This window comes from Bombina bombina, chromosome 8, assembly GCF_027579735.1.
Source record: "Bombina bombina isolate aBomBom1 chromosome 8, aBomBom1.pri, whole genome shotgun sequence".
In the NCBI taxonomy this organism is placed as follows: domain Eukaryota; kingdom Metazoa; phylum Chordata; class Amphibia; order Anura; family Bombinatoridae; genus Bombina; species Bombina bombina.
In genome coordinates this window covers 202,590,360-202,604,567 of record NC_069506.1, presented here as the reverse complement: position 1 = coordinate 202,604,567, position 14,208 = coordinate 202,590,360, and the positions used below count along the sequence as shown (strand labels likewise).

Here is a 14,208-nt window from a genome sequence, read left to right as displayed (position 1 = left end):
CTTAAAGGGACATTAAACACTATTTTTTCTTTCATGATTCAGATAGAGAATGCAATTTTAAACAACTTTCTAATGTACTTCTATTATCTAATTTGCTTCATTCTCTTGATATTCTGTGCTGAAAAGCATATCTAGATAGGCTCAGTAGCTTCTGATTGGTGGCTGCACATATTTGCCTGATGTGATTGGCTCACCCTTGTCCATTGCTATTTTTTTAACAAAGGATATCTAAAGAATGAATCAAATTTGATAATAGAAGTAAATTGGAATGTTGTTTAAAATTCCATTCTTTGTCTGAATTATGAAATACATTTTTGGGGTTTAATGTCCCTTTAAGTACAAATTGGCTCCTCCAAATAAGGCTAATGGTAGGTGTAGTTTGGCTACTTAAAAATAATTGCAATAAAGGGATGTTAATTTGTTTTAAGAGTTAGCTGATATGTTATTCTATAGCACGACAATCAAATTGCAAGGTGTTTACTGCCCCTCTAAGTGGGTTTTCCAGCCTTGTAAGTATGTTTGTACTTATCTATATAGTCAGATCAGTTTGACGTATGCAACTTTGCCCTGTAACATTTTTAATTTGACAAATGTAAATAACATATTTCCTTTTTAAAATAAAAAAAACTTTATTAGAGTAAATAATGTTTGCATACAATACATGTGCACACATTGTGAGCTTTTACATGCAAATAACAGAGTATTCTGCAATGTACAATCTACATGTGCAGTAAAGTGATAACCCTAAGGTGGCGAAATTCAATCTCCTCGGTCGAGTCCAACCGAGGAGATTGACAGCTCCTGCCCGCGCGTAATTGGCTGTGCGCGGGGAGGGGGGCGGGATTGCACGCGAGCGCAAAATTGCGCTCGTGTGCAATGTTAATTATCTACGGGTAATTTCGCCCCACCACAGGCGAGCTGAGGCGTACAGCGGCGCGTATACGTACCCCTGTACGCCTCAGCTATGATAAATCTAGCCCTAACTGTATGTTTATTCCTTTTTTATTGGCAAGTTTACATTTGTAAGAAAATATTTTTTGCCATATGGGTAACTGTTTTTCAGTAGATGGTAAAATATATTTTAACGGACTGACATGTTTCTCACACATTCAGGGCCTTGCAGGTATGTCTAGATAAATAAATGCTTGTGGAATGTAATATATCTGTTTATGAATACATTGTCCATTAGAAGGTATAAAATATGCTAAGGCAACGTTAATGACTGAATGCCCCTGGATTGATTAGCGCTTTTGTCTGATCAAAAATAAACACTGAGATTACAAAAAAAAAATCCTACAGCCAACTACTACCAAGGACAACAGAAGAAACAGCCATTTGGAAATTGTTACTCGTAACATTTACCAAACTATTTTAAAATGAAAAATAAGAAATGAATATGTTAGTCTGAAGCAATATGCAGTGTGGGGCAGTATTGTGTTAGGATTCTGTTGACCTACTCAGTGCCTTTAAGGGTTACATGAACAAGAGGGAGCTGATTTCAGGTGGCTTTATAGAATTATATTCTAATAGTAATCACTACCAAAGACAAACATTGCAATACCATCATAGATGACAATATTCTAAGATCAGCTATACATTACCTGTTTTACATTTTTGGATGATTTTTTTTCCATTTATCTAGAACGCGTTCCTGTGGGTCGTGTATTAAATACAAGAGCCATGAAAGAAATGTACAGGAGTTACATAGAGATGTTAGTGAGCACAGCGCTGGATCCAGATATGATACAAGCATTGGAGGACACTAGTGGTATGTGGTCAATTTTTTATTTATTTTTTTAATTAAAAAAACAACTTTATAAGATGCTTGTATATGACAACACATGGGTGTGGTGTGAGAATTAGTGAATACGTGCTTAATTTGATATGTAAGGGACTATAAAACTGTCATATATCCCTTATTGTTTTTATATTTTTACCCTCAATCCCACATGAAGCATCAGATACTTTGTTACCATTGTGTTATTCTGACCACTTAGAGAAAGGCAGATACTTTAGTCCTATTAAATAGGGAAATTCTCAACTCCCTCCCACTTCTAATAGTTAGATATTTCTGTTTAGGGAGCTTCCCCCCCTTTGTTTTGCTATTGGATTGACTCCTTTTGGGTCACACGCATAGCTCTGTCCCTTCTGTGTTTCAGTCCATATGAACTGCAAATCTCCTATGTCTGGCAGTTCCCGTGTACCCTACTTATGTGTTGGGCTCTGTGACAAGGATCTGGCAATTAACTCTTCTACAAGGTGCAGACCCTATATGCATATGTTTCCCATATGCTGTTTAGACATGATAGGAGGATTACATCCTGTGCACACTGTAGGGGGCATCTCATGCCAGCTTCTCTTATAGTCAGGGGCGGACTGAGAACAATCAGGTCCCCAGGCAAAAATTAGGGAAGGGCCCCCACTGTCTCACACTGACCCGCATTTATTCAAATTTATGCACATAAACATGGAAGCCTCCCAACCCCCATGGCCAGGACCCTCTAACGTCAAGGGCCAGAGACAGGGCCCCCAACCTCTAGGGCCAGATCCCATACTACATGGCCCTCAAAGCGACAGACCCCTGACAGGACCCCCCCCACACACACTCTAGGGCCCCAAAGCTACAAACCCCACATCCAGGCCAGGGCCCCCACTAAACCCACAATTAACTGCTTCGTTACTGAAAGGGCAGCTATCAACATCATCTTAAGCAGCACACCAGGAGCCATGGAGATGCCATTTGTGGGCCCCCTTACATGCTGGGCCCTCGGTCCAGGTCCTATTTGCCCAGCAGATCAGCCCGCCCCCGCTTATAGTACATGTGCAGAATTTTACCACTTGCCTTTCCTGTAAGGTTGGGATCTGGGATAGGGATTGGAATGAATTTCTGAAATCCTCCATGGTGGCATTGTCTTTTTCTTGCCATTTAGTTTCAAGATGTCCATAGCCATATCTGTAATTTACTTCATATACATTCTGTACAGTCCAATTTACAGTACCATCAAATACTCTTATTTTACTTATAACATTGTCTTTTATATTTTGCATTATATTAAAGGGGCAGTAAATTTAAACAACTTTCCAATATACTTTTTAATAGTAAAATATTTTGAACCCAAATGTTTCATGATTCAGATAGCGCATGCAATTTTAAGCAACTTTCTAATTTGCTCCTATTATAAAATGTTCTTCATTCTCTTGGTATCTTTATTTGAAAAGCAAGAATGTAAGTTTAGATGCCGGCCCATTTTTGGTGAACAACCTGGGTTGTTCTTGCTGTTTGGTGGATAAATTCACCCACCAATAAACAAGTGCTGTCCAGGTCTGAACCAAAAATTGTCTGGCTCCTTAGCTTAGATGCCTTCTTTTTCAAATAAAGATAGCAAGAGAACGAAGAAAAATTGATAATAGGCGTAAATAAGAAAGTTGCTTAAAATTGCATGCGCTATCTGAATCAAGAAAGAAAAAAATTGGGTTCAGTGTCCCTTTAATTCTCTTGGTATCTTTGTTGATTAGTAAATCTCATAGCTCAAAAGCTTGCATTTGTATATAGTTCTCTTTGGCAATAGTGTTTGCAACAATATCACAATGCTACAAATTATGTTGCAAAAGCACAGCTGCCATAGAGTGCATAAGAAACACTCCTGAGTTCCTATGAGACTACATTGATTTAATACTCAACAAAGGATACCTAGAGAACAAAGCAAATTTGATAAGACGTACATTAGAAAGCTGTTTAAAACTGCATGTTCTATCTGAATGACATTACTGTCCCTTTTAAAAGATTTTCATTGGGATAATATACCCTCCTTTGGCACAGTCTCAATCCTTACTAATTCAGTAACCACCTTGCTCCTATAGAATTGGTGATATTATTATTGCCCTTTCCATACCTGTGCTATTGAGTACTACACCACTATTATTGATCTTCTGAGCCTTAAAGCACCATAAAGCTACCATCAATATCTTTGCATTAAATGCTTTACAATCCAGAAGTGATCTGTGAGCAAATAAGTCTAATCATGTTTCCCTGAGTGTCTCGGGGACTCTATTTTGGTGATCTCAAACTTCTTGCTGAAAAACCTGGCCAGCTAACATTCCCTCTATGCGCCTCCAGCACTTTACGAGAAGTGAGAGCCTAGCCGGAGGCCTTTCACTTCTTTCCTTTTATTGTCAACAGCCATTGTAACAATCTTCAAGGGAATATAAGAGCCCTTCAGATTGTTTTCCAAAAAAATATCTGTCACCATAAAATTAATTCAGAAACCAACAAAGTATTTCAAGATGGTTAAATAATAAATGTTAAATCCTGGCATTCCAACTACTGCTAACCTGATTCTTGTTATGACAACCCTCAAAGCCCTTTCAGGACAAACCGAATTAGGTATAACTATGCAATTGCTTATATGGGTGTCCTACCAAAAGGAAGGCCACTTTGTCACACTTCCTAAGCCTTTTTTTTCAGGTATAGGATCTGTTTGGACACAGGTAGGAATCCTTCTCCTTAGTCATTCTTTCTTTACTGTTTGCTCAAGATAGATAGAGAAGATGTGAATAATATTGTCAAAGAGTATCTTGGTTTTATTTGGACATTTTTTTATTCTACCCTCTTTCTTAACGTTTAACCTTTTTTTATAACCCTAGACCTGAATATAGGGTCCTCAGTCTGGCTTTCAGGACTTCCTCCCCTTGGCACCCAAGAGATCATACCTCCCTTATATTGGTTGCCTTAAAGGGACAGTCTACACCAGAATTTTTACTGTTTAAAAAGATAGATGATCCCTTTATTACCAATTCCCTAGTTTTGCATAACCAACACTGCTATATTAATATACTTTTTACCTCTGTGATTACCTTGTATCTAAGCCTCTACAAACTGCCCCCTTATTTCAGTTCTTTTGACAGACATCCATTTTTGCCAATCAGAGTTGGCTCACCTGAATCCCACGTGCGTGAGCACAGTGTTATCTATATGACTCACATCAACTAACACCCTCTAGTAGTGAAAAACTTTCAAAATGACCTTAGAGAAGAGGCGGCCTTCAAGGGCTTATAAATTAGCATATGAACATCCTAGGTTAAGCTTTCAACTAAGAATACCAAGAGAACAAAGAAAAATTGGTGATAAAAGTAAATTGGAAAATTGTTTAAAATTACATTTTGTATCTGAATCATGAAAGTTTAATTTTGACTAGACTGTCCCTTTAAAAGGAGATGAAGGGGGGCGGAGCCGACTGCAGAGAGCACCAGACATGTTTTATTTGAGCTCCTGGCTCCTAGATATAATTATATGATTTTTGCTATCTATAAAGAGCTTAAATCCTTGTTTTACTATGCCAAGGCTCAACTACTATATATTGTACTACCAAAGATCCCAGAGATAAGCTGGTAGCTGAGTGTTGAGTAGATATTTTTCCCGAAGCTGCGCCACGTGGGCTTTTTCAGGAGTTATCTTTCCTTGAGGGCACGGCTGGTATGGAGGCCCTAGATCTATGGGAACGAAACACCCAGCATCTACTAAAGAGGCATTATCAAAGCCTGAAAGAGGACCTACTCCTTATAATCTCAGCCTGCACGATACTGCCAGATTGTTTATCTGCCGAAACTGACCAGGTGCAACATGGCAGGACCTACGCCACTCCTGTGTTCAGACAAGAAAAGATAGAGACACCCGCTAGTGGACCTCCTTCACTCTCCCAAGTCTCTGACTTGTTCACTGAGGTGCATAGACAGCTGGAACTGGAGGCGGTAGTGGCGTCGCATTTTAAAGGAGCGAGCACACAGGATGACATGCTACCTAATGAGCCACCAACTTTAAAAGATATCTCCGCTTGGCCCCAAGTAGCTGTCGCATTACCCAAGATCAACCTTCACGCTGTTTATTTTTTGGCAGACACCCAGGAAGGAACACTCGATACCCAGGCATATCGCAGCACCATAGCTACAACACAGAAGGCTGTCGACCGGATTGTTGAAACACAGAAAATGCCGGGGAGCTCTCGGCACTATCACTGGGCATGTAAAAGTCAAGGATTCCTCGAGCCTACTCTCAGCAACTATTCACACAACTACATTACTAGAATTAGGAGAGCTGGGATCGGGTAATGTAATGTTTGTTTAGCTTACGCCCGTACACATGGCAGCCAGGATGATACTTATATATATTCATGAAAAGGCATGTACTGACGATGACTACTAACTATTACATTTTAAATTTTAATACGAGAATATATAAATATGCCGCTTTGTGATGGATCTGAAGTCTCACTGAAATCCCCGGACAGTGACTGTTCAACGCTGAGCTGGGGCTATTTCATTGCATAAGCGCACCATTGTCATATTGCAAACCCTCCTGAGCCACAAACTCTTATTACCAAATTATTGTATTGCTTTTTCTTCCCAGTTGGAATATATATATCACAGTGAACTTTATATGATAGTTAACAATGTTTATTGTTTTATATGTTTAAACCTAGTGCATTGGGTTCCTAATATTTACTATAGTGATATAAAGTTCTCATTTGGGCTGGAGACTCATTCTCCCGCTATTATTTCAGCACGCAGGTTGTAAAGCAGTTGCGTAACATGCTTCTTTCAGAATACCTACTTATATGGCTACAGATAAGGCTCTGCCCTTAATAACACCTTTCTATATAGGCAGCTTGTACTTCTACATTGTTGTAAGGTATGATTACCTAATGTGCATCAAGTCATCTAATATTTCATATATGCTAGGGGAGTCAGTCAAATACACTTTGACCTAGTATCAGTAGACTATTCTACAAGCCATAACTTTATACGTTGCATATTGTTCACACTACAGTGTTATTATTTTTTATATTGATGTCATATATGGCTCATATGTAAATTTCAAGTTCTCCATAAATTATCATTTCCTACGTGGAGAGTGGTTATCTGGATAGTTTTAGCATTCATAATTCATATGGCTTATTAGCACAAAACAGGTTTAGTTATTTTATAGTTTATTATAAGCCTATTTTTAAATGGTTCATAGCTCTCTTATGATATTGCCTTCCTGCTATATCCAGGGAAATCTACCTATTATGTTTTTTCTTGTGTATACATCTTCACTGAAAATGTTTGTGCATAATGAGGAAAAACTTAATCTTCAATCTAATGGGGATGTACAATCTGGATCTCGCATTGTTCAGGACGGCACTATTACCCATAAATGTCCAGTAGCATTGGTGCTAGCACTGGTCTGGTTATATGGCTATATTAACTAGTTACATAAGAGGTCATATATAAAGCAGAATGCCACATTAAGCAGTATTGATTTTGAGTGACTGATAATGTATCACTAACATATGATTTTGAAGCTAAGCAAGTAAAGGGTGCCTTCTAATATACTGTAGCCTCATTTGGTATATGTGATAAAAAACTTAGCTGTATTATATTACCTAGCTAGTGTACATCAGTTTAATGTCAGCTCCTTTAACACTGCGTTGTTCTATATGAACTTATGTGTACCTGAGATGATACTGAATAATAAATATAGGCTGTAACCTTATTGCTAGTAACCTGCACACTGGGGCTCCTAAGCTAGGTAGGTTTACTCTATATTAATAAAATTTAGAAAGACACGCAGCATTCAGTGCAGCTTATAATACACACATCCTCCTATTAGTAAGGGGACCTGATCTCTCTTCTCATTCCCTCTTTTTGTTTACTATATGCTACAGGTCAATAATGGTTTGCTTGGTAGTCACTGGACTTCAATGTATAATAGACACCACTGCCTATTTCATGCATTAATTATTTTTCGGCAAAACTGGTTATGTATACTACTGTTGTACAATCTATCATACCACATGTTGCTTTACACTACCAGGGTTAGATTATGGCCATCATATTATACAACTATTTAGCTATTTTCTACTTCTTCTACGATCACCTAAAGCTTGATTTTATACTCTGTGTCTAAAGTTATAGATTTTTGCTAAGTTGGTGTGTGGAGAGGTGCACAATTTCCTTATGGATTTACTGTCTCAACACAAGGGGGGTATTCCTTATTCTTTGTATAGCGTTAACATATTATATTTATACCAAATGAACATGATATTGTATGGATGGTAATAGTTTAATTCTTGGTATTCAAAAAAAAAACAAAAAACTAGGCAGCCTGGAGTTGTTGGTGAGTCTAATTATATATACATACAGATATATAATGATGTCCTATACTTGATATACAGAAACGCCCAACCTGTGTCCCACCTTTCTATTGCAAGAAGACCTATTTTGTATTAGTATAATTCCAGGTAAATATAACAAACCTATAGTGTATTTTAATATAAAGGTGCCGGATTGATTGAAATATTTTGAAGCCTAACACATTTAACTCTTTTTGAGTATCCTCTCCACCCTGTTATTCTTATGATTTCTAGCACCATTGTATAGTATTGGTATGGCTATTTCTGTAGATACTATACTCCGCAACCATTTTGTTTTATATGGCATAGACGCTAGTTAGCATCGACATCTTACTCTAATCTACACTATATCAGTTACCTTTAGCCCACTCCTCCAGACATGTCTCTTTAATTTCAAATAAGTCTTTTGAACATACCTTCCTACACCTTCTAAGCTTAGTAGGCAGTATAAGCTGCTTCTATATTCTTTCAATAGATTATTCACCCCATATGTACAATATTAACTTGTATCCCGGACTCCCTCTAATATTTAAATTCTTTTATGTACATTAGTAGTCTTAGATGCCAAATAACATATGCTCTGTGTTGACCTTTGTATCTACCCCTAATTCCTCGGCAACTTCCTTGCTTAGAGGTCCCATCACACTCTTTATGCTGTTTTTTTTCATTTTTTTTTTATTTTTTATTTTATCTGGCTCCGCCCTCCCACACTTCCCCATGTTAGAATAGCGGTGCTTACCCGCTGAATATCTCCCCCCCCCCCCACATTTAACTCATAAAAAAGATATTTATCTGTCCACCAGTTTTCTTCTAGTTTCAGAGGCCATATGGCCTGAGAGTCGGTTTCTAACTGGTCAGTCATATACGATACCTATTATAAAATCGAGGTTTCATTATCCTACTTTCATATATGTTACAATTTTTGGTATAACTTTCTCAATTTTAATTATATTCTTCATCTATGTTGTTAACAGGCAATTACTGTTATATGTTTGTTCTGTAAAACCTCAATAAAAAAATATATTTAACCCCTTAATGACCGGACCATTTTTCAATTTTCTTACCCTTAATGACAATGGCTATTTTTACATTTCTGCGGTGTTTGTGTTTAGCTGTAATTTTCCTCTTACTCATTTACTGTACCCACACATATTATATACCGTTTTTCTCGCCATTAAATGGACTTTCTAAAGATACCATTATTTTCATCATATCTTATAATTTACTATAAAAAAAATTATAAAATATGAGGAAAAAATGGAAAAAAACGCACTTTTTCTAACTTTGACCCAAAAAATCTGTTACACATCTACAATCACCAAAAAACACCTATGCTAAATAGTTTCTAAATTTTGTCCTGAGTTTAGAAATACCCAATGTTTACATGTTCTTTGCTTTTTTTGCAAGTTATAGGGCCATAAATACAAGTAGCACTTTGCTATTTCCAAACCATTTCTTTTCAAAATTAGCGCTAGTTACATTGGGACACTGATATCTGTCAGGAATACCTGAATATCCCCTGACATGTATATATTTTTTTTTAGAAGACAACCCAAAGTATTGATCTAGGCCCATTTTGGTATATTTCATGCCACCATTTCACCGCCAAATGTCATCAAATAAAAAAATAAGTTCACTTTTTCACAAATTTTGTCACAAACTTTAGGTTTCCCACTGAAATTATTTACAAACAGCTTGTGCAATTAAGGCACAAATGGTTGTAAATGCTTCTTTGGGATCCCCTTTGTTCAGAAATAGCAGACTTATATGGCTTTGGCATTGCTTTTTGGTAATTAGAAGGCCACTAAATGCTGCTGCGCACCACACGTAAATTATGCCCAGCAGTGAAGGGGTTAATTAGGTAGGTTGTAGGGAGCTTGCAGGGTTAATTTTAGCTTTAGGGTAGAGATCAGCCTCCCACCTGACACATCCCACCCCCTGATCCCTCCCAAACAGTTCTCTTCCCTCCCCCACCCCACAATTGTCCCCGCCATCTTAAGTACTGGCAGAAAGTCTGCCAGTACTAAATAAAAGGAGTTTTTCTTTTTTTTAATAAAAAAAATTAAAATGTTTTAGCTGTGATGGACTCCTGCCTTAGCCCCAACCTCCATGATCCCCCCCCCCCAGCTCTCTAACCCTCTCCCCTACCTAATTGCCGCCATCTTGGGTACTGGCAGCTGTCTGCCAGTACCCAATTTGCCCCCAAAACAAGTGTTTTTTTTTGCAATTTATTGCCAGTTTACATTTTTCTGTAGTGTAGCAGCCCCCCACAATACCCCAACCCCCTCCCCCTCCCAGATCCTTATATATTTATTTATTTATTTATATTATATTTTTGTCCCCCCTTCCTTTCTCATTGGTGGCAGTGGCCATGTAATCGGGCGCGCGGGCGCGCCCCCGCACGCTCCCGGCACCCGGCGTGCACATAGCACTTACAGGAACCGGATGCCGGGTAGCGATGGGCCGCCCACCCGCCTCCCTGATGTGCTCCCACCCACCAACGAACCGGCACCATCGCTACCGGTGCAGAGAGGGCCACAGAGTGGCTCTCTCTGCATCGGAGTCTTCTAAATGGTATTGCAGGATGCCTCCATATGGAGGCATCACTGCAATACCCTGAGAGCTGCTGGAAGCGATTGCGATCGCTTCCAGCACTCTCTTAGACAACTGACGTACCAGGTACGTCTATTGTCATTAACTGTAAGTTAATGCATGACGTACCTGGTACGTCAGTTGTCATTAAGGGGTTAAAAAAAAAAAAAAAAAAAAAAAAAAAAGGAGATGAAGCCCAGCATTTTTCTTTCATGTTTCAGATAAAGCAAGCAACTTTCTAATTTACTTCTATAATAACATTTTCTTAGTTCTCTTGGTATCTTTTGTTGAAAAGTAGGGATATACGCTTACAAGTGTGCACATGTTGAGCACTATATGGCAGTTGTTTTGCAAGAATGTTATCCATTTGCAAGAGCACTAAATGGCAGTATTATTTCCTGCCATTTAGCGCTCCAGACACATACCTAGGTATCTCTTCAGCAAGCAAATGTTATAATAGAAGTAAATTGGAAAAGTTTTTAAATGTTATGCTCTGTCTGAATCATAAAAGAAAATCAAGTTTCATATCCATGTTTAGCCTATTGTGGAGTACGTTTTTCCACATTATGCTTTATCTCAACTTTGACAAAAACTGGATTTGCATTTTGTGATCTCTTGTAGGTATCCCTATGGGCAGCTTATCATTAGGCTTCCCATGAGGAAGGCAGTCATGTAAAGGACCAGTGAATACAGTAGATTTGCATTATTAACAAAAGCATGGTAACAATACACTGCAATAGCACTTAGTCTGAACTTCAAATCAGTAGCAAATGTTTCCTGACAAATTTCAGTTATGTCCATTTCCACTCCTGTACCATGTGACAACCATCAGCCAATCACAAATGCATATACGTATATTTCATAAAGTCTTACAGATGCTCATTAGTAGCCGATGACTCAAAAAGTGTAAGTACAGTATAAAAAGGCTGTGCACATGTTGTTAATGGCAGTAAATTGGAAATTTGTTTAAAATTGCATCTCTATCTGAATCATGAAAATTTAATTTAATCCTGAGTGTCCCTTTAAGACAGCCACTCCTTACAAATCTTTACACGCTTTATTCCTCCTATATTGCCCCTGCTGAGACATTTGGGAGACACGTTTTGCAGTTTGCTTATGTATTTACCTATTTCTCTTAGGGGGATTGTTTTGTGTTTTACCAGACTCTAATGTACTCTTTTCTAGTGATACTAATTTGTGTTATACATACCCTGCTGTCCACATAATGAACATGTGAATGTGAGATGGTTTTGATCCTACCGTTAAAGAGACATGAAAGGCAAACATACACTTTCATGCTTCAGAAAGAGCAGGCAATTTTAAGAGACTTTTCAGCTCAGACTCCGCTAGATCCCAATAGTGCATTGCTTGCTCTGGAGCTGTCTCATAACTATGTGTTTAACCTCCTTGCAGGATTTAAACACAAAGTTATTTGCAAACAATAAAATGAAATTACTTCGTAAAGCATTTTCTTTTTGTATATTTATGTCCTTTTAAAGGGAAAGTCAAGTCAAAATTAAACTTTCATGATTCAGATAGAACACACAATTTAAAACAACTTTCCAATTCACTTTCATTATCTAAATGTGTACAATCTTTTTATATTTACACTTTCTGAGGCACTAGCTCCTACTGAGCATGTGCAAGATTCACAGAATATATACGAAAATGCATTTTGGGATTGGCTGCTGGCTGTCACATAATGCTCTGGTAAGGAAAATTTAATTAACCCCTTAAGGACCACAGCACTTTTCCATTTTCTGTCCGTTTGGGACCAAGGCTATTTTTACATTTCTGCGGTGTTTGTGTTTAGCTGTAATTTTCCTCTTACTCATTTACTGTACCCACACATATTATATACTGTTTTTCTCACCATTAAATGGACTTTCTAAACATACCATTATTTTCATCATATCTTATAATTTACTATAAAAAAATATATAAAATATGAGGAAAAAATGGAAAAAAAACACACTTTTTCTAACTTTGACCCCCAAAATCTGTTACACATCTACAACCACCAAAAAACACCCATGCTAAATAGTTTCTAAATTTTGTCCTGAGTTTAGAAATACCCAATGTTTACATGTGCTTTGCTTTTTTTGCAAGTTATAGGGAAATAAATACAAGTAGCACTTTGCTATTTCCAAACCACTTTTTTTTTAAATTAGCACTAGTTACATTGGGACACTGATATCTTTCAGGAATCCCTGAATATCCCTTGACATGTATATATTTTTTTTTAGAAGACATCCCAAAGTATTGATCTAGGCCCATTTTGGTATATTTCATGCCACCATTTCACTATCAAATGCGATCAAATAAAAAAATTTGTTCACTTTTTCACAAATTGTTTCACAAACTTTAGGTTTCTCACTGAAATTATTTACAAACAACTTGTGCAATTATGGCACAAATGGTAGTAAATGCTTCTCTGGGATCCCCTTTGTTCAGAAATTGCAGACATATATGGCTTTGGCATTGCTTTTTGGTATTTAGAAGGCTGCAAAATGCCACTGCGCACCACACATGTATTATGCCCAGCATTGAAGGGGTTAATTAGGAAGCTTGTAGGGAGCTTTTAGGGTTAATTTTAGCTTTAGTATAATGTTGTAGACAACCCAAAGTATTGATCTAGGCCCATTTTGGTATATTTCATGCCACCATTTCACCGCCAAATGCTAACAAATAAAAATAAAGCGTTACATTTTTCACAATTTTAGGTTTCTCACTGAAATTATTTACAAACAGCTTGTGCAATTATGGCATAAATGGTTGTAAAAGCTTCTCTGGGATCCCCTTTGTTCAGAAATAGCAGATATATATGGCTTTGGCTTTGCTTTTTGGTAATTAGAAGGCAGCTAAATGCCGTTGTGCACCACACGTGTATAATGCCCAGCATTGAAGGGGTTAATTAGGGAGCTTGTAGGGAGCTTGCAGGGTTAATTTTAGCTTTAGTGTAGGTATCAACCTCCCACATGACACATCACACCCCTTGATCCCTCCCAAACAGCTCTCTTCCCTCCCCCACCCCACAATTGTCCCCGCCATCTTAAGTACTGGCAGTAAGTCTGCCAGTACTAAAATAAGAGTTTTTTGGGGATTTAAAAAAAAAAAGATAATTCTGCTCTGTAGGATCCCCCTTAGCCCCCAACTTCCCTGATCCCCCCCCCCCCCCAAACAGCTCTCTAACCCCCCTCTCGGCCAATTTATGCGCCATATTGGGTACTGGCAGCTGTCTGCCAGTACCCAGTTTGAAATCAAATATGTTTTTTAGAACATTTTATTATTATGTTATTTTAAAAATAGTATTTTCTGTAGTGTAGCTGCCCCCCCTCAACCCCCAACCTCCCACCCTCCCAGATCGTTAACATTTGTAAAACATTTGCCCCCCCTCAACCCCCTCTCTCCCACCTTACAGTGTTTCATAGTGTAGGGTTCCCAC

The 14,208-nt window shown here is 38.0% G+C and overlaps 1 protein-coding gene across 2 annotated transcripts in view; it reads left to right on the top strand.

Moving 5' to 3' along the window:
• Positions 1-14,208, top strand: part of PRR12 (proline rich 12) — a 192,688-nt gene that overhangs the window by 158,336 nt on the left and 20,144 nt on the right. For both annotated transcript variants that reach the window (XM_053690851.1, XM_053690850.1), the window contains one exon: positions 1,643-1,768. In XM_053690851.1, the coding sequence (XP_053546826.1) occupies positions 1,643-1,768 (126 nt within the window). The remainder of the gene's footprint in view (positions 1-1,642; positions 1,769-14,208) is intronic.